The sequence below is a fragment of the Salmo salar genome, chromosome ssa21, assembly GCF_905237065.1.
Source record: "Salmo salar chromosome ssa21, Ssal_v3.1, whole genome shotgun sequence".
NCBI lineage: Eukaryota > Metazoa > Chordata > Actinopteri > Salmoniformes > Salmonidae > Salmo > Salmo salar.
Window position 1 is genome coordinate 58,229,340 of NC_059462.1, and position 27,988 is coordinate 58,257,327.

Consider the following 27,988-nt stretch of genomic DNA (forward strand, 5'->3'; position numbering starts at 1 on the left):
TGTGGTGTCTCTCTTTATGTAGTGTTGTGGTGTCTCTCTATATGTAGTGTTGTGGTGTCTCTCTAGTCATGATGTGTTTGTATTTTTAATCCCAGCCCCCATCCTCGCAAGAGGCCTTTTGGTAGGCTGTCATTGTATATAAGAATTTGTTCTTAACTGACTTGCCCAGTTAAATAAAGGTTTTAAAAATATATATATATAATATAATAATTACAATAAGAAAGAAGTGCTTGTGTTTCCTGCTGGAATAGGCTACTAAGGATGAATAGGCTACTGAGTCATCATTTCAATCACTGAATTAAATATGAATAATATGTATATGAACTGGATATGCTTGTCAACTACAGCCAGTGTTCTATATTTTAGAATGAGTTTTACCTGTAGTCTAATCTGACTACTGACTACTGTCAATCTAATGTGTTCATAATAACACAAGACTACAGCAACAATTAACTGAAGTTACAGGCTATTTATTAAATTGTGTCGCCAGCTCCAGGTAGGCTACAAAAGTTGCACAAATAGATTTGCAATGATTCCAGTTATATCATCATTTCAACATATTTATTCTATCAAATGGTATCCTACAATGGCATATACATTAATAGGCTAATAATACTTGATGGCCAACAGAGGCAAATGTATAATTCTCCACATTTAGCCTAACGGAAGTGTCATTGAGGACTTGTCCACATAAAAAGAACCATGCGAGGGAGTTTCATAACCTCCATTTCAAATTTCCACTCGGGCAGCCCCCGAGACCCAAGAACAAATCATGCATGAAGCACTTGGCTTGATACCGTTTTCTTTAAGCAGTCAACATCAGAATTAAGCAATAAGGCACGAGGCGGTGTGGTATATGGTCAAAATACCACGGCTATGGGCTGTTCTTCACACTCACTCAGCAACAGCCTGCTCACTGCCTGACAGTCAGCAGCAGGTCGCAGTGAAATATATATATATTATTTAAGAAACAACTTTGAAATAGCTCCAAAAATTCGCAACCAATACATTTTCACCAGCGACATCGTTTACAAAGTATCCCAATTTGTATGTAAAACCTCAAACATGGAAACACTGCCCTATGTCTTGGAGATGCAATGCAATTACGTTGCAGGCAATTTCTTGGGGGGGGTGACACACGTTTAACAACCCAGATGCAATTGTGTTGCAAGAAAAATAAATTGGTCCAGATTGTTTCGCGTGGCATCGGTTTAATAAGGCTGCCATTACACGACGCAACTTGTGTTGCAAGTTTAGTTGCTCCGTGAAACACCCCCCCCTTGCAACTAGCTTGCATCCAGTTGACACGTTTCAATCAGAGCTGCAAGCGACAGCACAAAACAAACATCCGGGTCACATGATCCATTCCAAGGTTCAGAGTTCAACCCGGTTGTCATGTCAACACAGCTGTCAGTGCTGCTCAGCACAACCCGCAAAAAAATCATCAAAAATCACAGAACAGAGACTAGCAATAACAGTAGATGTATGGAAATGGGATTGTACATGGTTTTAGCAGTCAAAGAAATATACTTTCGAATAGAACCCAAACCTCTACCTGACTAGTTTGAACTGAAATTGTCCACCATTAACTGTGCTAGCTAGCTTAGTTCGATGCTAGCTCCATGCTAACTCCATGCTAGCTCCATGCTAACTCCATGCTAACTCCATGCTAGCTCCATGCTAGCTAAATGAGTACAGGCTGCATAGACACCCAGAGCTTTGTGCTAATAGCGGGTTCTGGCGCCACTCGGCGGCGAAGCCATAGATACCGAAAGAAGAGCATTGCCTAGCAACGAGAAAGGTAAACAAGCTCTTGCGCCATAGCTAGTAGAGTTAGCAACCGCTCTCAACTCAACTTATAAAGACTTATTTTTTTGCTTGCAAATAACGTATTTGGAGTTTTTTTGTTAAAAAATTGTGTTCTCAGATGGCTGGCAAAAAGAAAGAAGTAAGCTTGCAGGTCAGTCGGTTTGTTTTTATTTTTTAGCAGGTATCTAAGTTGGGTGTGATGGGCAGCACACTGTGTGATCAGAATGGTAACGTTAGCTAACACTGCTGTTCTTTCTTGGTACTACTTTCTCCAGGCGTCTGTCTCAAACCAAGAGCAATGGGATGAGATGCTTGCAACTAAAGGTTTAACAGGTAAAAATGATGTGCTTTGTTGCGTATTACGTTTTCTTACTTAGGTGTAGCCGTTTCACTCTGGCTGTATGTTGTGACTTGTTTGTTTCATTATTTGCAATGAAAACGTACCTCTTACTTGGTTATTCATAGAGGAATGCAACACATGTGGTCCTGTGTGGCTCAGTTGGTAGAGCATGGTGTTTGCAACGCCAGGGTTGTGGGTTCGATTCCCACGGGGGGGGGACCCAGTACGGAGAAGGGAAAAAAAATGTATGAAATGTATGCATTCACTACTGTAAGTCGCTCTGGATAAGAGCGTCTGCTAAAAATGACTAAAATGTGAATGTATCATTCACTACCACTGCATGCTGCTGCCCCCATGTGTTCATGCTGCTTACTGCAGGATGTGCCTACATACCGTTTACTAACGCCTGTCCTGTTTCTCTGTCCCCTTCAGTTGTAGATGTGTACCAGCAGTGGTGTGGTCCATGCCGTGCTGTTGTCAGCTTGCTGAGGAAGATCAAAAATGAACTGGGAGATGACTTGTTACATTTTGCCACAGTAAAGACAACAGACAAATATCATTCAATGTAGAATGACATTTCTGAAAAAAAATTATATTGAAAAAAGGCTTTTGTTTAAATTGAACTGGTTTTCCTTGCAGGCAAAAGCTGACAGTATCGATGCTCTGGAAAGGTACAGGGGGAAGTGTGAGCCCACCTTCCTGTTCTATGGGGTTAGTCCTGATCTCTCTCAGTCTCTCCCTATTTCTTTCCCCAAGTGTTGATCTGGAATTGTGCAGGTACTGTAGATGTATGTCTGGGTCGGTGGATGCATCTCTGTGTTACTCAGAGAGTAATCAGTTATTCATTATTATCATTTCAAGACCGGTTCAGCTACAATCTATACAAATAATGTTCTGTCTGAAGCAGATTAAGATAAACTCAAACACAGCTTGAAATGTCTCCGGGGAGGGGGGGTCTCAGTGCTACGGGGGGCTAACGCTCCTCTCCTCCAGAGGATGGTGACCCTAACCTCTGTATCTGGTTCAGGGGGGGGAGAGATGGTCTCAGTGCTACGGGGACTAACGCTCCTCTCCTCCAGAAGATGGGGACCCTAACCTCTGTATCTGGTTCAGGGGGGAGAGATGGTCTCAGTGCTACGGGGACTAACGCTCCTCTCCTCCAGAGGATGGTGACCCTAACCTCTGTATCTGGTTCAGGGGGGAGAGATGGTCTCAGTGCTACGGGGACTAACGCTCCTCTCCTCCAGAGGATGGTGACCCTAACCTCTGTATCTGGTTCAGGGGGGGAGAGATGGTCTCAGTGCTACGGGGGCTAACGCTCCTCTCCTCCAGAGGATGGTGACCCTAACCTCTGTATCTGGTTCAGGGGGGAGAGATGGTCTCAGTGCTACGGGGGGCTAACGCTCCTCTCCTCCAGAGGATGGTGACCCTAACCTCTGTATCTGGTTCAGGGGGGAGAGATGGTCTCAGTGCTACGGGGGCTAACGCTCCTCTCCTCCAGAGGATGGGGACCCTAACCTCTGTATCTGGTTCAGGGGGAGAGATGGTCTCAGTGCTACGGGGGCTAACGCTCCTCTCCTCCAGAGGATGGGGACCCTAACCTCTGTATCTGGTTCAGGGGAGGGTGGTCTCAGTGCTACGGGGGCTAACGCTCCTCTCCTCCAGAAGATGGGGACCCTAACCTCTGTATCTGGTTCAGGGGGGAGAGATGGTCTCAGTGCTACGGGGGCTAACGCTCCTCTCCTCCAGAGGATGGGGACCCTAACCTCTGTATCTGGTTCAGGGGGGAGAGATGGTCTCAGTGCTACGGGGGCTAACGCTCCTCTCCTCCAGAGGATGGGGACCCTAACCTCTGTATCTGGTTCAGGGGGAGAGATGGTCTCAGTGCTACGGGGGCTAACGCTCCTCTCCTCCAGAGGATGGGGACCCTAACCTCTGTATCTGGTTCAGGGGGGAGAGATGGTCTCAGTGCTACGGGGGCTAACGCTCCTCTCCTCCAGAGGATGGGGACCCTAACCTCTGTATCTGGTTCAGGGGGGAGAGATGGTCTCAGTGCTACGGGGGGCTAACGCTCCTCTCCTCCAGAGGATGGGGACCCTAACCTCTGTATCTGGTTCAGGGGGAGGGGTGGTCTCAGTGCTACGGGGGCTAACGCTCCTCTCCTCCAGAGGATGGTGATCCTAACCTCTGTATCTGGTTCAGGGGGGAGAGATGGTCTCAGTGCTACGGGGGGCTAACGCTCCTCTCCTCCAGAGGATGGGGATCCTAACCTCTGTATCTGGTTCAGGGGGGAGAGATGGTATCAGTGCTACGGGGGGCTAACGCTCCTCTCCTCCAGAAGATGGTGTTGGAGGAACTGGCCAGGGAGAAGACTGTCCTGGAGGAGGGAGGGGAACGCAGAGTGGTGAGTCAAAACAGACACACAAACACACATGCACTTACAAACAGCAAGGTACACTCAAATATTCATACATGCTGATTGCTTGAGAGTTTAAAAAAACTGTCTTTCAAATGACTGACCTGTAGGATACACTCTTTGCTATTCTGTGTTTTTCAGGTGAAAGATGAAGGTTTGATAGATGAAGAAGAGGAGGAGGAGGAGGATCAAAGTGATGAAGATATACTTGGTACTGTAGCTACTTATTCATCTTACATGGGCCATTTATTCCTTTTCCGTCAACTTTAACCAGTGTTTTACAGCCAAGTAACTTTACTGTCTGTAGTTCCAGACAGTAAATCATACACGGTGGCCATCATCAAACCAAACGCTGTGGCTCACGGCAAAGCTAGTGAGATTATCATGAAGATTCAGGATGCCGGGTTTGAGATCTTAGCCCACGAGGAGAAAACGCTGAGCGACTCTGAAGCACGAGGTTTCTACCAGAACAAAGTAGGAGAGGTACAGTAATATTTCTACCAGAACTAAGTAGGAGAGATCAGTAGATTTCTACCAGAACTAAGTAGGATGGGTACAGTAGATTTCTACCAGAACTAAGTAGGAGGGGTACAGTAGGTTTCTACCAGAACTAAGTAGGAGAGATCAGTAGATTCCACCCAGAACTAAGTAGGAGCGATCAGTAGATTTCACCCAGAACTAAGTAGGGGAGGTACAGTAGATTTCTACCAGAACTAAGTAGGAGAGATCAGTAGATTTCTACCAGATCTAAGTAGGAGCGATCAGTAGATTTCTACCAGAACTAAGTAGGAGAGGTACAGTAGATTTCTACCAGATCTAAGTAGGAGAGATCAGTAGATTTCTACCAGATCTAAGTAGGAGGGGTACAGTACAGAGAACCAAAGAAGAGAATGTTTCAATCTGCTAAAGATTGAGCGTGTTCACCTGTTGTGTTAAAACAGCTACTGTGCTGCTCCTTCAGAGGAACGCCCATCACCTGCTAGACAGCCTCCCAGTCAAACATACTGTCATTCAGCAGAACATAACTTCACACTGATAGTAGTTGATACAGCTCTTTTTTTATTTTTTATTTTACATTTTTATTTGGCACCCTGATTTGCATACTGCTATTACTGCTTTGTGAGCTACAGGCAACGATTATATGTAAATAAATGATTTTAAAAAAAACATTGTCGGAAGATGATACGTCCTCACTGTAAGAAGCGTAGGTAGTGAGGAGAGAGAGAGAGACAGAGAGAGAGACAGAGAGAGAGACAGAGAGAGAGACAGAGAGAGAGAGAGAGACAGAGACAGAGAGAGAGAGAGAGAGAGAGAGACAGAGAGAGAGAGAGAGAGAGAGAGAGAGAGAGAGACAGAGAGAGAGAGAGAGAGAGAGAGAGAGAGACAGAGAGAGAGAGAGAGACAGAGAGAGAGAGAAGAGAGAGACAGAGAGAGAGAGAGAGAGAGACAGAGAGAGAGAGAGAGAGAGAGAGAGAGACAGAGAGAGACAGAGAGAGAGAGAGAGAGAGAGACAGAGAGAGAGACAGAGAGAGAAAGAGAGACTCATTTTGGTCCACGCTCATTTTTGCAATGTGTTATTTTTGTATTCTTCATTTGTCAGGTAAAAATGTTATTTGAACACACATTTCATGATCTAGGATAATGATAAGCAACTTTTTAGGCTTTATATAAAAAATGAAAAAATAAATCATGTTTTTTCATACTTTTTGAAGCACTACTGAACAGAGAGCCTTTTGGGAGCCAAATGTCTCTTTTAGGTGAAAAGAGATAAAAGATCTGTCTCACTGAAAATACTCTGAATGCCCATCACTATTACCTGTGTATTCCCAGGCCTGTTTTGAGGACCTGATCCAGTTCATGTCCAGTGGCCCCTCTTACATCCTGTTGGTCTCTCAGAGGGAGGGGTCAGGTCATGTGGTGCAAGCATGGAGGGAGTTCATTGGTCCAGCAGACATAGAGGAAGCCAGGAGGGATAAACCTGAGAGGTACAATTAAAAACACAGCCCTAATCCAGAAACACTGCCCTAATCCAGAAACACTGCCCTAATCCAGAAACACTGCCCTAATCCAGAAACACGGCCCTAATCCAGAAACACGGCCCTAATCATAATCCAGAAACACAGCCCTAATCCAGAAACACAGCCCTAATCCAGAAACACTGCCCTAATCCAGAAACACGGCCCTAATCCAGAAACACGGCCCTAATCATAATCCAGAAACACAGCCCTAATCCAGAAACACAGCCCTAATCCAGAAACACAGCCCTAATCCAGAAACACGGTCCTAATCCAGAAACACGGCCCTAATCCTAATCCAGAAACACGGCCCTAATCCAGAAGCACGGTCCTAATCCTAATCCAGAAACACGGTCCTAATCCTAATCCAGAAACACGGCCCTGATCCAGAAACACGGCCCTAATCCAGAAACACGGCCCTAATCCAGAAACACGGCCCTAATCCTAATCCAGAAACACAGCCCTAATCCAGAAACACGGCCCTAATCCAGAAACACGGCCCTAATCCAGAAACACGGCCCTAATCCAGAAACACAGCCCTAATCCAGAAACACAGCCCTAATCCAGAAACACAGCCCTAATCCAGAAACACGGCCCTAATCCAGAAACACGGCCCTAATCCAGAAACACAGCCCTAATCCAGAAACACGGCCCTAATCCAGAAACACAGCCCTAATCCAGAAACACGGCCCTAATCCAGAAACACGGTCCTAATCATAATCCAGAAACACAGCCCTAATCCAGAAACACAGCCATAATCCAGAAACACAGCCCTAATCCAGAAACACGGTCCTAATCCAGAAACACGGCCCTAATCCAGAAACACGGCCCTAATCCTAATCCAGAAACACGGCCCTAATCCAGAAGCACGGTCCTAATCCTAATCCAGAAACACGGCCCTAATCCAGAAGCACGGTCCTAATCCTAATCCAGAAACACGGTCCTAATCCTAATCCAGAAACACGGCCCTGATCCAGAAACAAGGCCCTAATCCAGAAACACGGCCCTAATCCAGAAACACGGCCCTAATCCTAATCCAGAAACACAGCCCTAATCCAGAAACACGGCCCTAATCCAGAAACACGGCCCTAATCCAGAAACACGGCCCTAATCCAGAAACACAGCCCTAATCCAGAAACACAGCCCTAATCCAGAAACACGGCCCTAATCCAGAAACACAGCCCTAATCCAGAAACACGGCCCTAATCCAGAAACACAGTCTTTATACAGGAACAGGACACGGGTACAATGCTCAATGATCATAATATTAAAGGGACATAAATTCAATATTCAGAACAAACAGTAGATGGTTTTTAATTTCAAATAGTGGTATGTATTTGTGTACAGCGCATAAATGCTTCGTTTGAGGGCTGTGTGGACGTTCACTTGCCGTGAATGAAGACAGCATGTAATCTAGACAGATTGTTGCTCCAACAGAACAAACAATTCCAAGGCAATGTTCCTCTCCTAACTATCCTCACTGGTCACCAGCAGAGTAACCATCTGTACTCTTATTTTCCTTCCCTACCTCTACCCTCTCCTCCTCCCTCTTCTCTCCTCCTCCATTTTCTCTCCCCTCTTTTCAACCTCTCCCTTCCCTTCCCATCCTCTCTCCTCTCCTTCTCCCTCCTTCTCTCCCTTCCTCCATCCCTTCCTCTCACCTCCCTCCTTCTCTCCCTACCTCGTTCCCTTCCTCTCCCTCCTTCCTCTGTCTCCTCTCCCTCCTTCCCCTGCTCTCCTCCTTCCTCCCTCCCCTAGCCTACGTGCCCAGTATGGCAGTGAAACCCTGTTTAATGCTCTCCATGGTAGTGACGACAACCATCAGGCCAGGAGGGAGCTGGCCTTCTTCTTCCCCAGCTTCAGGACTTCTTCCCGGGCAGAGCAGCACGATGAGGAAGGGCAAGTGGAGAGGACACTGGCTCTCATCCGACCCAACATCGCCAGGGAGAGCGGAGGTGGGCCGCGTGCCAATTACTGTACACAACACGCGTCATATCAGCAGTACAGGCTAGGCCTGTATTTAGTGAAGAAGTCATTCGCGTTTTTGAGATTTTCAAGGTTTCTTCCTCAAAATGTTTTTTCTGACAATTGAAAGAAATATCAGAAATAGTCTGAAGGCAAATTGAAGCATCATTTTGATGACCTTTTCTAAAGTATTGTGTTCCAGATCTGGTCTGGTCTGGTCTCCATGAGACTGGCTTCAGTACTGTTTTCTGTTCCAGATGAGATCTTGTCTCGTATCCACGAGGCTGGCTTCACTGTGTCTCTCCAGAGAGAGGTGATATTAACAGAGGAACAGGCCAGACGGTTCTACAGACGACATGTTGACCAGGACTACTTCCCTGCCCTACTGCACAACATGACCAGGTAACCATCTGACAAATGAAACACAAGATAACTAGAGTATCAAAGCAAGATCACAAATCAACTACCAACTTGGCACTCACACAAAATCAGTGGTGTTTATAAGACCCACGGCCCTATTATTCCCCCTAGTCTATTATTCCCCTAGTCTATTATTCCCCTAGTCTATTATTCCCCTAGTCTATTATTCCCCCTAGTCTATTATTCCCCTAGTCTATTATTCCCCTAGTCTATTATTCCCCCTAGTCTATTATTCCCCTAGTCTATTATTCCCCTAGTCTATTATTCCCCTAGTCTATTATTCCCCCTAGTCTATTATTCCCCTAGTCTATTATTCCCCTAGTCTATTATTCCCCTAGTCTATTATTCCCCCTGGTCTATTATTCCCCTGGTCTATTATTCCCCTAGTCTATTATTCCCCTAGTCTATTATTCCCCTAGTCTATTATTCCCCTAGTCTATTATTCCCCCTAGTCTATTATTCCCCTAGTCTATTATTCCCCTGGTCTATTATTCCCCCTAGTCTATTATTCCCCTAGTCTATTATTCCCCTAGTCTATTATTCCCCTAGTCTATTATTCCCCTGGTCTATTATTCCCCTAGTCTATTATTCCCCTAGTCTATTATTCCCCTAGTCTATTATTCCCCTAGTCTATTATTCCCCTGGTCTATTATTCCCCTAGTCTATTATTCCCCCTAGTCTATTATTCCCCTAGTCTATTATTCCCCTAGTCTATTATTCCCCTAGTCTATTATTCCCCTAGTCTATTATTCCCCTAGTCTATTATTCCCCTAGTCTATTATTCCCCTAGTCTATTATTCCCCTAGTCTATTATTCCCCTAGTCTATTATTCCCCTAGTCTATTATTCCCCTAGTCTATTATTCCCCTAGTCTATTATTCCCCTAGTCTATTATTCCCCTAGTCTAGTATTCCCCTAGTCTATTATTCCCCCCTAGTCTATTATTCCCCTAGTCTATTATTCCCCCTAGTCTATTATTCCCCTAGTCTATTATTCCCCCTAGTCTATTATTCCCCTAGTCTATTATTCCCCTAGTCTATTATTCCCCTAGTCTATTATTCCCCCTAGTCTATTATTCCCCTAGTCTATTATTCCCCTAGTCTATTATTCCCCTAGTCTATTATTCCCCTAGTCTATTATTCCCCCTAGTCTATTATTCCCCTAGTCTATTATTCCCCTAGTCTATTATTCCCCTAGTCTATTATTCCCCTAGTCTATTATTCCCCCTAGTCTATTATTCCCCTAGTCTATTATTCCCCTAGTCTATTATTCCCCTAGTCTATTATTCCCCTAGTCTATTATTCCCCTAGTCTATTATTCCCCCTAGTCTATTATTCCCCTAGTCTATTATTCCCCTAGTCTATTATTCCCCTAGTCTATTATTCCCCCTAGTCTATTATTCCCCTAGTCTATTATTCCCCTAGTCTATTATTCCCCTAGTCTATTATTCCCCTAGTCTATTATTCCCCTAGTCTATTATTCCCTCTAGTCTATTATTCCCCCTAGTCTATTATTCCCCTAGTCTATTATTCCCCCTAGTCTATTATTCCCCTAGTCTATTATTCCCCCTAGTCTATTATTCCCCTAGTCTATTATTCCCCTAGTCTATTATTCCCCTAGTCTATTATTCCCCTAGTCTATTATTCCCTAGTCTATTATTCCCCCTAGTCTATTATTCCCCCTAGTCTATTATTCCCCTAGTCTATTATTCCCCCTAGTCTATTATTCCCCCTAGTCTATTATTCCCCTAGTCTATTATTCCCCCTAGTCTATTATTCCCCCTAGTCTATTATTCCCCCTAGTCTATTATTCCCCTAGTCTATTATTCCCCTAGTCTATTATTCCCCCTAGTCTATTATTCCCCTAGTCTATTATTCCCCTCTAGTCTATTATTCCCCCTAGTCTATTATTCCCCCTAGTCTATTATTCCCCTAGTCTATTATTCCCCCTAGTCTATTATTCCCCTAGTCTATTATTCCCCTAGTCTATTATTCCCCTAGTCTATTATTCCCCTAGTCTATTATTCCCCTAGTCTATTATTCCCCTAGTCTATTATTCCCCTAGTCTATTATTCCCTAGTCTATTATTCCCCTAGTCTATTATTCCCCCTAGTCTATTATTCCCCTAGTCTATTATTCCCCCTAGTCTATTATTCCCCCTAGTCTATTATTCCCCTAGTCTATTATTCCCCTAGTCTATTATTCCTCTAGTCTATTATTCCCCTAGTCTATTATTCCCCTCTAGTCTATTATTCCCCTAGTCTATTATTCCCCTCTAGTCTATTATTCCCCCTAGTCTATTATTCCCCCTAGTCTATTATTCCCCTAGTCTATTATTCCCCTAGTCTATTATTCCCCTAGTCTATTATTCCCCCCTAGTCTATTATTCCCCTAGTCTATTATTCCCCTAGTCTATTATTCCCCTAGTCTATTATTCCCCTAGTCTATTATTCCCCTAGTCTATTATTCCCCTAGTCTATTATTCCCCCCTAGTCTATTATTCCCCCTAGTCTATTATTCCCCCTAGTCTAGTATTACCCTAGTCTTTTATTCCCCCTAGTCTATTATTCCCCCTAGTCTAGTATTCCCCTAGTCTATTATTCCCCCTAGTCTAGTATTCCCCCTAGTCTATTATTCCCCCCTAGTCTATTATTCCCCCTAGTCTATTATTCCCCTAGTCTATTATTCCCCTTGTCTAGTATTCCCCCTAGTCTATTATTCCCCCTAGTCTATTATTCCCCCTAGTCTATTATTCCCCCTAGTCTAGTATTACCCTAGTCTTTTATTCCCCCTAGTCTATTATTCCCCTAGTCTATTATTCCCCTAGTCTATTATTCCCTCTAGTCTATTATTCCCTCTAGTCTATTATTCCCCTAGTCTATTATTCCCCTCTAGTCTATTATTCCCCTAGTCTATTATTCCCCCTAGTCTAGTATTCCCCCTAGTCTATTATTCCCCCTAGTCTATTATTCCCCCTGGTCTATTATTCCCCCTAGTCTATTATTCCCTCTAGTCTATTATTCCCCTAGTCTATTATTCCCCTAGTCTATTATTCCCCCTAGTCTATTATTCCCTCTAGTCTATTATTCCCCCTAGTCTATTATTCCCCCTAGTCTATTATTCCCCCTAGTCTATTATTCCCCCTAGTCTATTATTCCCCCTAGTCTTATACCCCTAGTCTATTATTCCCCCTGGTCTATTATTCCCTCTAGTCTATTATTCCCCCTAGTCTATTATTCCCCCTAGTCTTATACCCCTAGTCTATTATTCCCCCTAGTCTATTATTCCCCCCTAGTCTATTATTCCCCCTGGTCTATTATTCCCTCTAGTCTATTATTCCCCCTAGTCTATTATTCCCCCTAGTCTTATACCCCTAGTCTATTATTCCCCTAGTCTATTATTCCCCTTAGTCTATTTTCCCCCATAGTCTAGTATTCCCCCTAGTCTATTATCCCCCCTAGTCTATTATTCCCCTAGTCTATTATTCCCTCTAGTCTATTATTCCCCCTAGTCTATTATTCCCCCTAGTCTATTATTCCCCCCTAGTCTATTATTCCCCCTAGTCTATTATTCCCCCTAGTCTATTATTCCCCCTAGTCTATTATTCCCCCTAGTCTATCTAGTCTCTAGAATGTTATTCCTGTTGACTGTGTTTCTGTTACAGTGGTCCTGTGTTGGCTCTGGCCCTGGCCAGGACAGGAGCTGTGGACCACTGGAGGAACCTTCTGGGCCCTAAAGACGTCAGCAAGGCCAGGGAGGAGCAGCCCGACTGGTACGACTAGCTCTCATAAAGAGCACTATTTATTACCAGGACCCATAGAGCTCTGTTTATTACCAGGTCCCATAGAGCTCTGTTTATTACCAGGTCCCATAGAGCTCTGTTTATTACCAGGTCCCATTAGAGCTCTGTTTATTACCAGGTCCCATAGAGCTCTGTTTATTACCAGGTCCCATAGAGCTCTGTTTATTACCAGGTCCCTCTGTTTATTACCAAGTCCCATAGAGCTCTGTTTATTACCAGGTCCCTCTGTTTATTACCAGGTCCCATAGAGCTCTGTTTATTACCAGGTCCCATAGAGCTCTGTTTATTACCAGGTCCCATAGAGCTCTGTTTATTACCAGGTCCCATAGGGCTCTGTTTATTACCAGGTCCCATAGAGCTCTGTTTATTACCAGGTCCCGTAGGGCTCTGTTTATTACCAGGTCCCATAGAGCTCTGTTTATTACCAGGTCCCATAGGGCTCTGTTTATTACCAGGTCCCATAGAGCTCTGTTTATTACCAGGTCCCATAGAGCTCTGTTTATTACCAGGTCCCATAGAGCTCTGTTTATTACCAGGTCCCATAGAGCTCTGTTTATTACCAGGTCCCATAGAGCTCTGTTTATTACCAGGTCCCATAGGGCTCTGTTTATTACCAGGTCCCGTAGAGCTCTGTTTATTACCAGGTCCCATAGAGCTCTGTTTATTACCAGGTCCCTCTGTTTATTACCAGGTCCCATAGAGCTCTGTTTATTACCAGGTCCCATAGAGCTCTATTTATTACCAGGTCCCATAGAGCTCTGTTTATTACCAGGTCCCATAGAGCTCTGTTTATTACCAGGTCCCATAGGGCTCTGTTTATTACCAGGTCCCATAGAGCTCTGTTTTTTACCAGGTCCCATAGAGCTCTGTTTATTACCAGGTCCCATAGAGCTCTGTTTATTACCAGGTCCCATAGAGCTCTGTTTATTACCAGGTCCCATAGAGCTCTGTTTATTACCAGGTCCCATAGGGCTCTGTTTATTACCAGGTCCCATAGGGCTCTGTTTATTACCAGGTCCCATAGGGCTCTGTTTATTACCAGGTTCCATAGAGCTCTGTTTATTACCAGGTCCCATAGGGCTCTGTTTATTACCAGGTCCCATAGAGCTCTGTTTATTACCAGGTCCATTAGAGCTCTGTTTATTACCAGGTCCCTTAGAGCTCTGTTTATTACCAGGTCCCATAGAGCTCTGTTTATTACCAGGTCCCTTAGAGCTCTGTTTATTACCAGGTCCCATAGAGCTCTGTTTATTACCAGGTCCCATAGAGCTCTGTTTATTACCAGGTCCCATAGAGCTCTGTTTTTTACCAGGTCCCATAGAGCTCTGTTTATTACCAGGTCCCATAGAGCTCTGTTTATTACCAGGTCCCATAGGGCTCTGTTTATTACCAGGTCCCATAGAGCTCTGTTTATTACCAGGTCCCATAGGGCTCTGTTTATTACCAGGTCCCATAGGGCTCTGTTTATTACCAGGTCCCTCTGTTTATTACCAGGTCCCATAGGGCTCTGTTTATTACCAGGTCCATTAGAGCTCTGTTTATTACCAGGTCCCATAGGGCTCTGTTTATTACCAGGTCCATTAGGCCTCTGTTTATTACCAGGTCCATTAGGGCTCTGTTTATTACCAGGTCCCATAGAGCTCTGTTTATTACCAGGTCCCTCTGTTTATTACCAGGTCCCATAGGGCTCTGTTTATTACCAGGTCCCATAGGGCTCTGTTTATTACCAGGTCCCATAGGGCTCTGTTTATTACCAGGTCCCATAGAGCTCTGTTTATTACCAGGTCCATTAGAGCTCTGTTTATTACCAGGTCCATTAGAGCTCTGTTTATTACCAGGTCCCATAGAGCTCTGTTTATTACCAGGTCCCTCTGTTTATTACCAGGTCGCATAGGGCTCTGTTTATTACCAGGTCCCATAGGGCTCTGTTTATTACCAGGTCCCATAGAGCTCTGTTTATTACCAGGTCCCGTAGGGCTCTGTTTATTACCAGGTCCCATAGAGCTCTGTTTATTACCAGGTCCATTAGAGCTCTGTTTATTACCAGGTCCCTCTGTTTATTACCAGGTCCCATAGGGCTCTGTTTATTACCAGGTCCCATAGAGCTCTGTTTATTACCAGGTCCCATAGGGCTCTGTTTATTACCAGGTCCCATAGAGCTCTGTTTATTACCAGGTCCCATAGAGCTCTGTTTATTACCAGGTCCCATAGAGCACTATTTATTACCAGGTCCCATAGAGCTCTGTTTATTACCAGGTCCCATAGAGCTCTGTTTATTACCAGGTCCCATAGGGCTCTGTTTATTACCAGGTCCCATAGGGCTCTGTTTATTACCAGGTCCCATAGAGCTCTGTTTATTACCAGGTCCATTAGAGCTCTGTTTATTACCAGGTCCATTAGAGCTCTGTTTATTACCAGGTCCCATAGAGCTCTGTTTATTACCAGGTCCCATAGGGCTCTGTTTATTACCAGGTCCCATAGAGCTCTGTTTATTACCAGGTCCCATAGGGCTCTGTTTATTACCAGGTCCCATAGAGCTCTGTTTATTACCAGGTCCCATAGGGCTCTGTTTATTACCAGGTCCCTCTGTTTATTACCAGGTCCCGTAGGGCTCTGTTTATTACCAGGTCCCATAGGGCTCTGTTTATTACCAGGTCCCATAGAGCTCTGTTTATTACCAGGTCCATTAGAGCTCTGTTTATTACCAGGTCCCATAGAGCTCTGTTTATTACCAGGTCCCATAGGGCTCTGTTTATTACCAGGTCCCATAGAGCTCTGTTTATTACCAGGTCCCTCTGTTTATTACCAGGTCCCATAGGGCTCTGTTTATTACCAGGTCCCATAGAGCTCTGTTTATTACCAGGTCCCATAGGGCTCTGTTTATGACCAGGTCCCATAGAGCTCTGTTTATTACCAGGTCCCATAGAGCTCTGTTTATTACCAGGTCCCATAGAGCTCTGTTTATTACCAGGTCCCATAGAGCTCTGTTTATTACCAGGTCACATAGGGCTCTGTTTATTACCAGGTCCCATAGAGCTCTGTTTATTACCAGGTCCCATAGGGCTCTGTTTATTACCAGGTCCCATAGAGCTCTGTTTATTACCAGGTCCCATAGAGCTCTGTTTATTACCAGGTCCCTCTGTTTATTACCAGGTCCCATAGAGCTCTGTTTATTACCAGGTCCCATAGGGCTCTGTTTATTACCAGGTCCATTAGAGCTCTGTTTATTACCAGGTCCCATAGAGCTCTGTTTATTACCAGGTCCCGTAGGGCTCTGTTTATTACCAGGTCCCATAGAGCTCTGTTTATTACCAGGTCCCATAGGGCTCTGTTTATTACCAGGTCCCATAGGGCTCTGTTTATTACCAGGTCCCATAGGGCTCTGTTTATTACCAGGTCCCTTAGAGCTCTGTTTATTACCAGGTCCCATAGGGCTCTGTTTATTACCAGGTCCCATAGGGCTCTGTTTATTACCAGGTCCCATAGAGCTCTGTTTATTACCAGGTCCCATAGAGCTCTGTTTATTACCAGTTCCCATAGGGCTCTGTTTATTACCAGGTCCCATAGAGCTCTGTTTATTACCAGGTCCCATAGGGCTCTGTTTATTACCAGGTCCCATAGAGCTCTGTTTATTACCAGGTCCCATAGAGCTCTGTTTATTACCAGGTCCCGTAGAGCTGTCTTTATTAGCAGGTCCCTTTGAGCTCTGTTTATTACCAGGTCCCATAGGGCTCTGTTTATTACCAGGTCCCATAGGGCTCTGTTTATTACCAGGTCCCATAGGGCTCTGTTTATTACCAGGTCCCATAGAGCTCTGTTTATTAGCAGGTCCCATAGGGCTCTGTTTATTACCAGGTCCCATAGAGCTCTGTTTATTACCAGGTCCCTCTGTTTATTACCAGGTCCCATAGGGCTCTGTTTATTACCAGGTCCCATAGAGCTCTGTTTATTACCAGGTCCCATAGGGCTCTGTTTATTACCAGGTCCCATAGGGCTCTGTTTATTACCAGGTCCCATAGAGCTCTGTTTATTACCAGGTCCCATAGAGCTCTGTTTATTACCAGGTCCCATAGAGCTCTGTTTATTACCAGGTCCCATAGAGCACTATTTATTACCAGGTCCCATAGAGCTCTGTTTATTACCAGGTCCCATAGAGCTCTGTTTATTACCAGGTCCCATAGGGCTCTGTTTATTACCAGGTCCCATAGGGCTCTGTTTATTACCAGGTCCCATAGGGCTCTGTTTATTACCAGGTCCATTAGAGCTCTGTTTATTACCAGGTCCCGTAGGGCTCTGTTTATTACCAGGTCCATTAGAGCTCTGTTTATTACCAGGTCCCATAGGGCTCTGTTTATTACCAGGTCCCGTAGGGCTCTGTTTATTACCAGGTCCCATAGGGCTCTGTTTATTACCAGGTCCCATAGAGCTCTGTTTATTACCAGGTCCATTAGAGCTCTGTTTATTACCAGGTCCCATAGGGCTCTGTTTATTACCAGGTCCCATAGAGCTCTGTTTATTACCAGGTCCCATAGGGCTCTGTTTATGACCAGGTCCCATAGAGCTCTGTTTATTACCAGGTCCCATAGGGCTCTGTTTATTACCAGGTCCCATAGAGCTCTGTTTATTACCAGGTCCCATAGAGCTCTGTTTATTACCAGGTCCCATAGAGCTCTGTTTATTACCAGGTCCCATAGAGCTCTGTTTATGACCAGGTCCCATAGAGCTCTGTTTATTACCAGGTCCCATAGGGCTCTGTTTATTACCAGGTCCCATAGGGCTCTGTTTATTACCAGGTCCCATAGGGCTCTGTTTATTACCAGGTCCATTAGAGCTCTGTTTATTACCAGGTCCCGTAGGGCTCTGTTTATTACCAGGTCCATTAGAGCTCTCTTTATTACCAGGTCCCATAGGGCTCTGTTTATTACCAGGTCCATTAGAGCTCTGTTTATTACCAGGTCCATTAGAGCTCTGTTTATTACCAGGTCCCATAGAGCTCTGTTTATTACCAGGTCCATTAGAGCTCTGTTTATTACCAGGTCCCATAGGGCTCTGTTTATTACCAGGTCCCGTAGGGCTCTGTTTATTACCAGGTCCCATAGGGCTCTGTTTATTACCAGGTCCCATAGAGCTCTGTTTATTACCAGGTCCCATAGGGCTCTGTTTATTACCAGGTCCCATAGAGCTCTGTTTATTACCAGGTCCCATAGGGCTCTGTTTATTACCAGGTCCCATAGAGCTCTGTTTATTACCAGGTCCCTCTGTTTATTACCAGGTCCCATAGGGCTCTGTTTATTACCAGGTCCCATAGAGCTCTGTTTATTACCAGGTCCATTAGAGCTCTGTTTATTACCAGGTCCCATAGAGCTCTGTTTATTACCAGGTCCCATAGGGCTCTGTTTATTACCAGGTCCCATAGAGCTCTGTTTATTACCAGGTCCCATAGAGCTCTGTTTATTACCAGGTCCCTCTGTTTATTACCAGGTCCCATAGAGCTCTGTTTATTACCAGGTCCCATAGAGCTCTGTTTATTACCAGGTCCCATAGAGCTCTGTTTATTACCAGGTCCCATAGGGCTCTGTTTATTACCAGGTCCCATAGAGCTCTGTTTATTACCAGGTCCCATAGAGCTCTGTTTATTACCAGGTCCCATAGAGCTCTGTTTATTACCAGGTCCCATAGAGCTCTGTTTATTACCAGGTCCCATAGAGCTCTGTTTATTACCAGGTCCCATAGAGCTCTGTTTATTACCAGGTCCCATAGAGCTCTGTTTATTACCAGGTCCCATAGGGCTCTGTTTATTACCAGGTCCCATAGAGCTCTGTTTATTACCAGGTCCCGTAGGGCTCTGTTTATTACCAGGTCCCATAGAGCTCTGTTTATTACCAGGTCCCATAGGGCTCTGTTTATTACCAGGTCCCATAGAGCTCTGTTTATTACCAGGTCCCATAGAGCTCTGTTTATTACCAGGTCCCATAGGGCTCTGTTTATTACCAGGTCCCATAGAGCTCTGTTTATTACCAGGTCCCATAGGGCTCTGTTTATTACCAGGTCCCATAGAGCTCTGTTTATTACCAGGTCCCATAGGAGCTCTGTTTATTACCAGGTCCCATAGGGCTCTGTTTATTACCAGGTCCCTCTGTTTATTACCAGGTCCCATAGAGCTCTGTTTATTACCAGGTCCCATAGAGCTCTGTTTATTACCAGGTCCCATAGAGCTCTGTTTATTACCAGGTCCCGTAGGGCTCTGTTTATTACCAGGTCCATTAGAGCTCTGTTTATTACCAGGTCCCATAGAGCTCTGTTTATTACCAGGTCCCATAGAGCTCTGTTTATTACCAGGTCCCATAGAGCTCTGTTTATTACCAGGTCCCATAGAGCTCTGTTTATTACCAGGTCCCATAGAGCTCTGTTTATTACCAGGTCCCATAGAGCTCTGTTTATTACCAGGTCCCATAGGGCTCTGTTTATTACCAGGTCCCATAGAGCTCTGTTTATTACCAGGTCCCATAGAGCTCTGTTTATTACCAGGTCCCATAGAGCTCTGTTTATTACCAGGTCCCATAGAGCTCTGTTTATTACCAGGTCCCATAGGGCTCTGTTTATTACCAGGTCCCATAGGGCTCTGTTTATTACCAGGTCCCATAGAGCTCTGTTTATTACCAGGTCCCATAGAGCTCTGTTTATTACCAGGTCCCATAGAGCTCTGTTTATTACCAGGTCCCATAGAGCTCTGTTTATTACCAGGTCCCATAGAGCTCTGTTTATTACCAGGTCCATTAGAGCTCTGTTTATTACCAGGTCCCATAGAGCTCTGTTTATTACCAGGTCCCATAGAGCTCTGTTTATTACCAGGTCCCATAGGGCTCTGTTTATTATTATTATTAATGTTTTATACACTCAGTGTTTACAGAAGGGAACAGCCTTCCCTGTAGCTCAGTTGGTAGAGCATGGTGTTTGCAACACCAGGGTTGTGGGTTCGTTTCCCACGAGGGGCCAGCACAGAAAAAAAATGAATGAAATGTATGCAGTCACTACTGTAAGTCGCTCTGGATAAGAGCGTCTGCTAAATGACTAAAATCTAAATGTAAATGTAAACAGGGAGCCACTTGAGATATATCCCTGTACAAGAAAACACTTTTCAGCTATTATAATTGTATTGGTATTTAATAGGAATCCCCATTTAACTACTCTTCCTGGGGTTTATTATGGATCCCCATTAGTTCCTGTCAAGGCAGCAGCTACTCTTCCTGGGGTTTATTATGGATCCCCATTAGTTCCTGTCAAGGCAGCGGCTACTCTTCCTGGGGTTTATTATGGATCCCCATTAGTTCCTGCCAAGGCAGCAGCTACTCTTCCTGGGGTTTATTATGGATCCCCATTAGTTCCTGTCAAGGCAGCAGCTACTCTTCCTGGGGTTTATTATGGATCCCCGTTAGTTCCTGTCAAGGCAGCAGCTACTCTTCCTGGGGTTTATTATGGATCCCCATTAGTTCCTGTCAAGATAGCAGCTACTCTTCCTGGGGTTTATTATGGATCCCCATTAGTTCCCGCCAAGGCAGCAGCTACTCTTCCTGGGGTTTATTATGGATCCCCATTAGCTGCTCTTCCTGGGGTCCAAACTCACCAAAACATCCACATTACATATAAAACAACAGATAAAACAGTGAACTATGTTTCTACTGAATGAGCAGTACGTCATATAACGTCCCTACACCACCACAACACTAAATAATCTTGTTCCCATAAGTTTGATACTGTATTGAAAACCTCTCTCACGGTGCTCTGTGACTGTGCCTCTCTCACGGTGCTCTGTGACTGTCCCCTCTCCTTTCGTAGTGCCTCTCTCACGGTGCTCTGTGACTGTGCCTCTCTCACGGTGCTCTGTGACTGTGCCTCTCTCACGGTGCTCTGTGACTGTCCCCTCAGCCTCAGAACCCAGTTCATGGTGGCCAGTGAGGACAGTGAGCCCCAGAACCAGCTGAACCAGCTCCATGGCAGTGCCAGCAGAGAGGAGGCAGAGGAGGAGATTGACTTCTTCTTCCCTAAACAGCAGACTCTGGCCATCATTAAGCCTGATTCCATGGACGAACATAGAGGTACATGATTCACTGATTCCATGGACGAACATAGAGGTACATGATTCACTGATTCCATGGACGAACATAGAGGTACATGATTCACTGATTCCATGGACGAACATAGAGGTACATGATTCACTGATTCCATGGACGAACATAGAGGTACATGATTCACTGATTCCATGGACGAACATAGAGGTACATGATTCACTGAATCAGTCAATCAATCAATACACAATATACTGTACATTTATTTACTATGTACCAGTTACCAGTTATTTGGGGCGGCAGGATAGCCTAGTGGTTAAGAGCGTTGGACTAGTAAACGAAAGGTTGCAAGTTCAAATCCCCGAGCTGACAAGTTAACCTCTTGGGGCTAGGTGGGACGCTAGCGTGCCACCCGTGGTGCACTCCATCAACAGCAGGTGCATTTCAAGAGCGGCAAATTTGAATCCAAATAAATGTCAAAATTCAAATTTTTCAAAAATACAACTATGTTACACCATTTGAAAGATAAACATCTCCTTAATCTAACCACGTTTTACGATTTCAAAAAGGTTTTACGGCGAAAGCATAAATTTAGAGTATGTTAGGACAGTACATTTACAAGAGTTGTGTGTAATGTTTTGTCAAGTCAAAGACAGGGTCACCAAAACCATAAAACCAGCTAAAATGATGCACTAACCTTTTACAATCTCCATCAGATGACACTCCTAGGACATTATGTTAGACAATGCATGCATTTTTAGTTCTATCAAGTTGATATTTATATACAAAAACAGCGTTTTACTATGGCATTGATGTTGAGGAAATCGTTTCCCTCCAATAACCGGCAGTCAAGTCAAGCGTCACAAATTAAATAATTAAAATTAGAAAACATTGGTAAAATATTATATTGTCATTTAAAGAATTATAGATTTACATCTTTTGAACGCAATCAACTTGCCAGATTTAAAAATAACCTTACTGGGAAATCACACTTTGCAATAATCTGAGCACTGTGCCCAGAAAAATACGCGTTGCGATACAGACTAGACGTCATGTTGGGGAGATCTAAAATCGAAAATACTATGTAAATAATCCATTACCTTTGATTCTCTTCATCAGATGTCACTTCCAGGTATCACAGGTCCATAACGAATGTAGTTTTGTTCAAAAAAGCTCATCATTTATGTCCAAAAATCTCCGTCTCGTTAGCACATGATGTAAGCCAGCCGGACTTCTCGTCATGAACGAGGGGAAAAAATATATTTCCGTTCGTTCAAACATGTCAAACGTTGTATAGCATAAATCATTAGGGCCTTTTTAACCAGAACATGAATAATATTCAAGGTGGACGAATGCATAGTCTTTTATAACGTATTGGAACGAGGGTACCCAACATGAAGTAGCGCGCCAGGTGTCTAATGGGACATCACCGTTCCATGGCTCTTGTTCGGTCAGATCTCCCTCCAGAAGACTCAAAACACTTTGTAAAGGCTGGTGACATCTAGTGGAAGCAATAGGAAGTGCCAAAATATTCCTAAACCCCTGTGTTTTTCAATGGGATAGGTTTAAAGTCAATACAACACATCAGGTATCCACTTCCTGTCAGAAAATGTCTCAGGGTTTTGCCTGCCAAATGAGTTCTGTTATACTCACAGACACCATTCAAACAGTTTTGGAAACTTTAGAGTGTTTTCTATCCATATATAATAAGTATATGCATATTCTAGTTACTGGGTAGGATTAGTAACCAGATTAAATCGGGTACATTTTTTTTATCCAGACGTGCAAATGCTGCCCCCTAGACCCAACAGGTTAAAAATCCGTCGTTCTGCCCCTGAACAAGGCAGTTAACCCCACTATTCCTAGGCCGTCATTGAAAATAAGAATTTGTTCTTACCTTTATTTAACTAGGCAAGTCAGTTAAAATAAATAAAAATCCAAACCGGTCCTTAGTCAGTTGTACTCGTCCTCCCCCTTCCTCCCCCTTCCAGAGGAGATCCTGGGGGAGATCCGTGCTGGGGGTTTCTCGATATCTCGGCTGAAGGAGACGGTGTTGTCCAGAGACACGGCTGAGGAGTTCTACAGGGAACACAGAGACAAACCGTTCTACGGCCAGCTGGTTGACTTCATGTGCAGGTTAGTACTGTGCTACATAATCCTATATATCTGGCTCTGGGTTAGAGGTCAGCTCTGGGTTAGAGGTCAGCTCTGGGTTAGAGTTGGAGGACAGCTCTGGGTTAGAGTTCAGCTCTGGGTTAGAGATCAGCTCTGGGTTAGAGATCAGCTCTGGGTTAGAGATCAGCTCTGGGTTAGAGGTCAGCTCTGGGTTAGAGTTGGAGGACAGCTCTGGGTTAGAGTTCAGCTCTGGGTTAGAGTTCAGCTCTGGGTTAGAGGTCAGCTCTGGGTTAGAGGTCAGCTCTGGGTTAGAGTTGGAGGACAGCTCTGGGTTAGAGTTCAGCTCTGGGTTAGAGATCAGCTCTGGGTTAGAGGTCAGCTCTGGGTTAGAGTTGGAGGACAGCTCTGGGTTAGAGTTCAGCTCTGGGTTAGAGTTCAGCTCTGGGTTAGAGGTCAGCTCTGGGTTAGAGGTCAGCTCTGGGTTAGAGTTGGAGGACAGCTCTGGGTTAGAGTTCAGCTCTGGGTTAGAGTTGGAGGACAGCTCTGGGTTAGAGGTCAGCTCTGGGTTAGAGGTCAGCTCTGGGTTAGAGGTCAGCTCTGGGTTAGTGTTGGAGGACAGCTCTGGGTTAGAGTTCAGCTCTGGGTTAGAGGTCAGCTCTGTGTTAGAGATCAGCTCTGGGTTAGTATTGGAGGTCAGCTCTGGGTTAGAGGTCAGCTCTGGGTTAGAGGTCAGCTCTGGGTTAGTATTGGAGGTCAGCTCTGGGTTAGAGTTCAGCTCTGGGTTAGAGGTCAGCTCTGGGTTAGAGGTCAGCTCTGGGTTAGAGTTGGAGGTCAGCTCTGGGTTAGAGGTCAGCTCTGGGTTAGAGGACAGCTCTGGGTTAGTGTTGGAGGACAGCTCTATTGTAATTGTCACATAGGACAGTTAATAATGCTCAGGGGAGACAGTTAATAATGCTCAGGGTATAGGAGACAGTTAATAATGCTCAGGGTATAGGAGACAGTTAATAATGCTCAGGGGAGACAGTTAATAATGCTCAGGGTAGAAGAGACAGTTAATAATGCTCAGGGGAGACAGTTAATAATGCTCAGGGTATAGGAGACAGTTAATAATGCTCAGGGGAGACAGTTAATAATGCTCAGGGGAGACAGTTAATAATGCTCAGGGGAGACAGTTAATAATGCTCAGGGGAGACAGTTAATAATGCTCAGGGTAGAAGAGACAGTTAATAATGATCAGGGGAGACAGTTAATAATGCTCAGGGTATAGGAGACAGTTAATAATGCTCAGGGTATAGGAGACAGTTAATAATGCTCAGGGTATATGAGACAGTTAATAATGCTCAGGGTATAGGAGACAGTTAATAATGCTCAGGGTATAGGAGACAGTTAATAATGCTCAGGGTAGAAGAGACAGTTAATAATGCTCAGGGGAGACAGTTAATAATGCTCAGGGTATAGGAGACAGTTAATAATGCTCAGGGGAGACAGTTAATAATGCTCAGGGTAGAAGAGACAGTTAATAATGCTCAGGGTAGAGGAGACAGTTAATAATGCTCAGGGTATATGAGACAGTTAATAATGCTCAGGGTATAGGAGACAGTTAATAATGCTCAGGGTAGAAGAGACAGTTAATAATGCTCAGGGGAGACAGTTAATAATGCTCAGGGTATAGGAGACAGTTAATAATGCTCAGGGTATAGGAGACAGTTAATAATGCTTAGGGTAGAGGAGACAGTTAATAATGCTCAGGGTATAGGAGACAGTTAATAATGCTCAGGGGAGACAGTTAATAATGCTCAGGGTAGAAGAGACAGTTAATAATGCTCAGGGTATATGAGACAGTTAATAATGCTCAGGGTATAGGAGACAGTTAATAATGCTCAGGGGAGACAGTTAATAATGGTCAGGGTATAGGAGACAGTTAATAATGCTCAGGGTAGAAGAGACAGTTAATAATGCTCAGGGTATAGGAGACAGTTAATAATGCTCAGGGTATAGGAGACAGTTAATAATGCTCAGGGGAGACAGTTAATAATGCTCAGGGTAGAAGAGACAGTTAATAATGCTCAGGGGAGACAGTTAATAATGCTCAGGGTATAGGAGACAGTTAATAATGCTCAGGGGAGACAGTTAATAATGCTCAGGGTAGAAGAGACAGTTAATAATGCTCAGGGGAGACAGTTAATAATGCTCAGGGGAGACAGTTAATAATGCTCAGGGTAGAAGAGACAGTTAATAATGCTCAGGGTAGAAGAGACAGTTAATAATGCTCAGGGGAGAAGAGACAGTTAATAATGCTCAGGGTATAGGAGACAGTTAATAATGCTCAGGGTATAGGAGACAGTTAATAATGCTCAGGGTATAGGAGACAGTTAATAATGCTCAGGGTAGAAGAGACAGTTAATAATGCTCAGGGTAGAGGAGACAGTTAATAATGCTCAGGGGAGAAGAGACAGTTAATAATGCTCAGGGTATAGGAGACAGTTAATAATGCTCAGGGTATAGGAGACAGTTAATAATGCTCAGGGTATAGGAGACAGTTAATAATGCTCAGGGTAGAGGAGACAGTTAATAATGCTCAGGGTATAGGAGACAGTTAATAATGCTCAGGGTATAGGAGACAGTTAATAATGCTCAGGGGAGACAGTTAATAATGCTCAGGGTAGAAGAGTACATCTGAAACCCTGTCTCTGTAGCGGCCCCTGTATGCTGCTGGTGCTGACCAAGGAAAATGCTGTGGATGAGTGGCGGTCCATGATGGGCCCCACAGACCCTGGCCTGGCCCAGGTGACAGCCCCGGGGTCCCTGAGAGCCCGCTTCGCCTTAGACATCCTCCACAACGCCCTTCACGGCTCCTCCAGTCAGGAGCATGCCCAGGAGAAGATACACTTCCTGTTTGGTGATATCATCACCTCAGACGGAGACCTGACCAGCAATGGGGAACTGGATCCCACATCGCTAGGTAACCAATCACACTTCAAGTTACTACACTGAAGAAAAATATAAACCCAACATGTAAAGTGTTGGTCCCGTGTTTCATGAGCTGAAAAAAAAAATCCCAGAAATGTTCGATTCGCACAAAAAGTTTATTTCTCTCAAATTTTGTGCACAATTTTGTTTACATCCCTGTTAGTGGAGCATTTCCGTCTGTAATATAGCTCATTCTGATTGGCTGGGCCTGGCTCCCCAGTGGGTGGGGCCTATGCCCTCCCAGGCCCACCAATGGCAGCGCCCCTGCCCAGTCATGTGAAATCCATAGATTAGGGCCTAATTTTATTTTATTTTTTTCAATCGAGTGATTTCCTTATATGAACTGTAACTCTGCAAAATCTTTGAAATTGTTGCGTTTATATTTGTTCAGTAAAGTTCTATCCGACTAGAAGGACCGTGAAGAACAGGGTCACTAGTGGAGAGCTGTTAGACCTGTTGGGATTCAACACTGGCACCTATCTGGCTCGATGGACCAAAGTCAAGACTGATAAACAAGGAACAGCCCTTTTCAACAGTAAACATGTACAATGTTTTCTTTCAGGAAAGCAGCAGGACAGTTTTGCAGATCTCATGGCTTCAGACAAATCAGGTTGTACAACTGCAGAAATGACAGAACATGTTGAATCAGGAAGTCCAGAGAGCCATCAAGAGCATGTTGAATCAGGAAGTCCAGAGAGCCATCAAGAGCATGTTGAATCAGGAAGTCCAGAGAGCCATCAAGAGCATGTTGAATCAGGAAGTCCAGAGAGCCATCAAGAGCATGTTGAATCAGGAAGTCCAGAGAGCCATCAAGAGCATGTTGAATCAGGAAGTCCAGAGAGCCATCAAGAGCATGTTGAATCAGGAAGTCCAGAGAGCCATCAAGAGCATGTTGAATCAGGAAGTCCAGAGAGCCATCAAGAGCATGTTGAATCAGGAAGTCCAGAGAGCCATCAAGAGCATGTTGAGCAGGCCACATCCACGTCAGACACACCTAGTGTCACAAGCAAAGAAGGGGAAGGTAAGAACGAGATTGTGCTCAATATAATGAACACGTGATCTAAATCTGTGCTGAAGGTAAAGAACTGCATTCAGGTGAGTTGATCCTTCTTCATATTACAGGTGATCAGACACCAGTCTGAAGAAGAAGGATCGACAGATCCCCAGGACAGATCCTCCCCAGTAGAGATCCCCAGGACAGATCCTCCCCAGTAGAGATTCCCAGGACAGATCATCCCCAGTAGAGATTCCCAGGACAGATCATCCCCAGTAGAGATTCCCAGGACAGATCCTCCCCAGTAGAGATCCCCAGGACAGATCATCCCCAGTAGAGATTCCCAGGACAGATCATCCCCAAGACTCTGATCATCCAAGTTAAGACTGGATGGTCGTCGTCTTTCAGATATAACAAATGAACAATACCACTTGCAGGGCTGCAGTACATTATCATGTTACTTCATTTGAATGTTGTGAAAAATGAAATAAAAATCTTATTGCGGATTTTTATATTTTTGTGTATCAATGTCTACATCAACACAATCAAATGAAATTGTATTAGTCACATGCGCCGAATACAACAGGTGTAGTAGACCTCACAGTGAAATGCTGAATACAACAGGTGTAGTAGACCTCACAGTGAAATGCTGAATACAACAGGTGTAGTAGACCTTACAGTGAAATGCTGAATACAACAGGTGTAGTAGACCTCACAGTGAAATGCTGAATACAACAGGTGTAGTAGACCTCACAGTGAAATGCTGAATACAACAGGTGTAGTAGACCTTACAGTGAAATGCTGAATACAACAGGTGTAGTAGACCTCACAGTGAAATGCTGAATACAACAGGTGTAGTAGACCTTACAGTGAAATGCTGAATACAACAGGTGTAGTAGACCTCACAGTGAAATGCTGAATACAACAGGTGTAGTAGACCTTACAGTGAAATGCTGAATACAACAGGTGTAGTAGACCTTACAGTGAAATGCTGAATACAACAGGTGTAGTAGACCTTACAGTGAAATGCTGAATACAACAGGTGTAGTAGACCTCACAGTGAAATGCTGAATACAAC

At 44.4% G+C, this 27,988-nt stretch overlaps 1 protein-coding gene across 2 annotated transcripts; it reads left to right on the plus strand.

Moving 5' to 3' along the window:
- The first annotated feature begins 394 nt into the window (after positions 1-394).
- On the plus strand, positions 395-27,422 carry nme9 (NME/NM23 family member 9). 2 transcript variants are annotated; one of them, XM_045704938.1, is made up of 17 exons: positions 401-1,801; positions 1,928-1,960; positions 2,085-2,142; positions 2,582-2,685; positions 2,789-2,860; positions 4,437-4,553; positions 4,707-4,776; positions 4,873-5,048; positions 6,396-6,550; positions 8,339-8,535; positions 8,803-8,947; positions 12,628-12,735; positions 20,692-20,861; positions 22,823-22,967; positions 25,643-25,908; positions 26,479-26,937; positions 27,039-27,422. In XM_045704938.1, exons 2-17 carry the CDS (start codon positions 1,928-1,930, stop codon positions 27,056-27,058), a joined length of 2,295 nt encoding a protein of 764 aa, XP_045560894.1. In that variant the 5' UTR covers positions 401-1,801; the 3' UTR covers positions 27,059-27,422. The 2 variants fall into 2 exon arrangements, with proteins under 2 accessions (XP_045560895.1, XP_045560894.1); XM_045704939.1 differs by having other exon boundaries at positions 395-1,960; positions 8,390-8,535.
- The last annotated feature ends 566 nt before the right edge of the window (positions 27,423-27,988 follow it).